The sequence below is a fragment of the Monodon monoceros genome, unplaced genomic scaffold (assembly GCF_005190385.1).
Source record: "Monodon monoceros isolate NGI ecotype Baffin Bay Population unplaced genomic scaffold, NGI_Narwhal_1 Super_Scaffold_3, whole genome shotgun sequence".
NCBI classification, from domain to species: Eukaryota; Metazoa; Chordata; class Mammalia; order Artiodactyla; family Monodontidae; genus Monodon; species Monodon monoceros.
In genome coordinates, this window is record NW_021703780.1 from 62,233,594 (window position 1) to 62,235,425 (window position 1,832).

Genomic DNA, 1,832 nt, shown 5'->3' on the forward strand with positions numbered 1-1,832 from the left:
AGAAGCGCAGGAAGCCGGGCGGTGGCCGACCGGGAGGAGGAGGAGGAGCGCGACGGCGGCCAGTACTACTTCCCTCAGTAGTACCGCGCCGCTCCGCCCTGGAGTGACGCCCTCCGCCCATGGGCCTGGCCGAGGGCAACCGGCGGGCGGCGCGGAGGAGGCGGCGGCGGCGGCAGGTGGCGTGCAGCAGGGTTGGAGCCTGGTCGGGCCATGGCCGCCTCGGAGCGGCTCTACGAGTTGTGGCTACTCTACTACGCGCAGGTGAGCCCGCGCCCGCCGTGCCCACAGCTCCGCGCGCCCGGCGTCTGCTGCACCTGCGCCCGGCGCCACCTGGGCCGTGTATACGCACGCGCCGGGCGTGCTCGGGCTCCGCACGCACGTGTGCGACCCCGGCCGGCCGGTGCCTCTGGCACTTATACCTGGGGGTCGGCCCTCGCGGGCGCGCACCTTACAAGAGCCTCTTGGGTGGGGACAGTGCAGCCTCGGTTGTCCCTGAGGAGAGGGGCCTGGACCAAGACAGGGCACTTACCCCTTTTACAGATGGGGAAACTGAGGCCTGGGGGGAAAAAAAAGGCTGGCCGGGTCGGAAGGGGCGGGAGGCTTACTTTGAATTTGGGCGTGCCACTCCTGTGGGCGCAGCCCAGTTGGGTGGTCGCCCGATGGGTCTGAGTGGGCTGGGGGTCTCCAGGCATGCAAGGGGGGCGTCCCTACTTCGGTTTGACTTGAGTCAACTCCTCAGATACCCTGCGGTGAACTGCCGGTGGTGAGCTCCTCCTTGACCCCAGGTGGCCCCACCCCAACCCCCGGGGGGGGCAGGGTGTGGATTACGGGGGAGGGGGCGTCCAGCCCAAAGCAAAGATTCGCCTTGGATGCTGGGGGTGAAAATGGGGAATGCGGGTGAGGTGGGAGGGATGTTTGAAAGGGATGGAGGGAGGCCATTTTCTCCTGAGCTCCCCGTCCTTCCTCAGAGACTACCTCAAGTGGCCTCAGAAGATGAAGGGAGCAACTCTGACCCAGGTGTACCCCAAACTGTGTCTCGCACACATAGGCCCCCACTTTCCTTCTGTATTCACAGCAAGGAGAGAACCCAGGGTAAGGCTCCCTCTCCCCTTCACCCAGCACCAGCCTTCCTCCCTGCACCTGCCTGGCATCATACTCCTGGCTCAGGTGTGCCTTGGGCACAATGCACTATTGTGTGCCCCTGATCTCGTCACTAGGGGGAAGTTCATGCTCAAATCAGCTGGCCCTCTGAAGAGGCTAGCCGACTGTCTCCCAGGACTGCAGGCCAGGACTTGGGCCCCAGGGATCAGGAGTCCAGGCCATAAGGGCCATAGCTTCTTGAGCCCGCTTAGGTGGTGAGAAGTCCAGGCACCTGGCAAGAGGCAGTGCATGGAGTAGAGTCTGTCTTTGGTGTGACCGAGGGCACGCTCTTTACACCCCTGAGCCTCTGCTTCCATATCTGTAAATTTGGCACAGTCCTGGCCTCCGGTGGCCTGGACTGTGCAGAGGGATAGGCAGTATGGCTGGTCCAGGCCAGAGAAGTTTCCTGCTTCCCTGCCCCATTGGATCCCCTCACCCCAGCTTCTCTGTCTCCACCGCCAAAGGTTGGTCCTTGTGAAGGAGCAAAAGATTTGGGAGGAAACCTGCCCCTGGCCCTCATGCTTCTGATTGCCCCCGTGGTCATGGGCAGGTTCTTGGTTTTCAGTTTCTTTAGCTGTGACCAGGCAAAGGGGGGCTTGAACAAGGTGATGAGTCTGAGGGATGTTAATCAAGCTTCTGATTGCCTCCGTGGTCGTGGGCAGGTTCTTGGTCTTCAGTTTCTTCAGCTGTGA

General features: G+C 62.6%; 1 protein-coding gene across 7 annotated transcripts in view; it reads left to right on the forward strand.

Moving 5' to 3' along the window:
- Positions 1–1,832, forward strand: part of NBEAL2 (neurobeachin like 2) — a 30,631-nt gene continuing 28,799 nt past the window's right edge. For 4 of the 7 annotated variants that reach the window (XM_029242245.1, XM_029242246.1, XM_029242249.1 and 1 more), the window contains exon 1: positions 1–261. In XM_029242245.1, the coding sequence (XP_029098078.1) occupies positions 211–261 (51 nt within the window). In that variant the 5' untranslated portion in view covers positions 1–210. Of the gene's footprint in view, positions 262–968; positions 1,093–1,832 lie in introns of all 7 variants that reach the window. The other 3 variants (XM_029242243.1, XM_029242244.1, XM_029242248.1) reach the window with 1 other exon arrangement.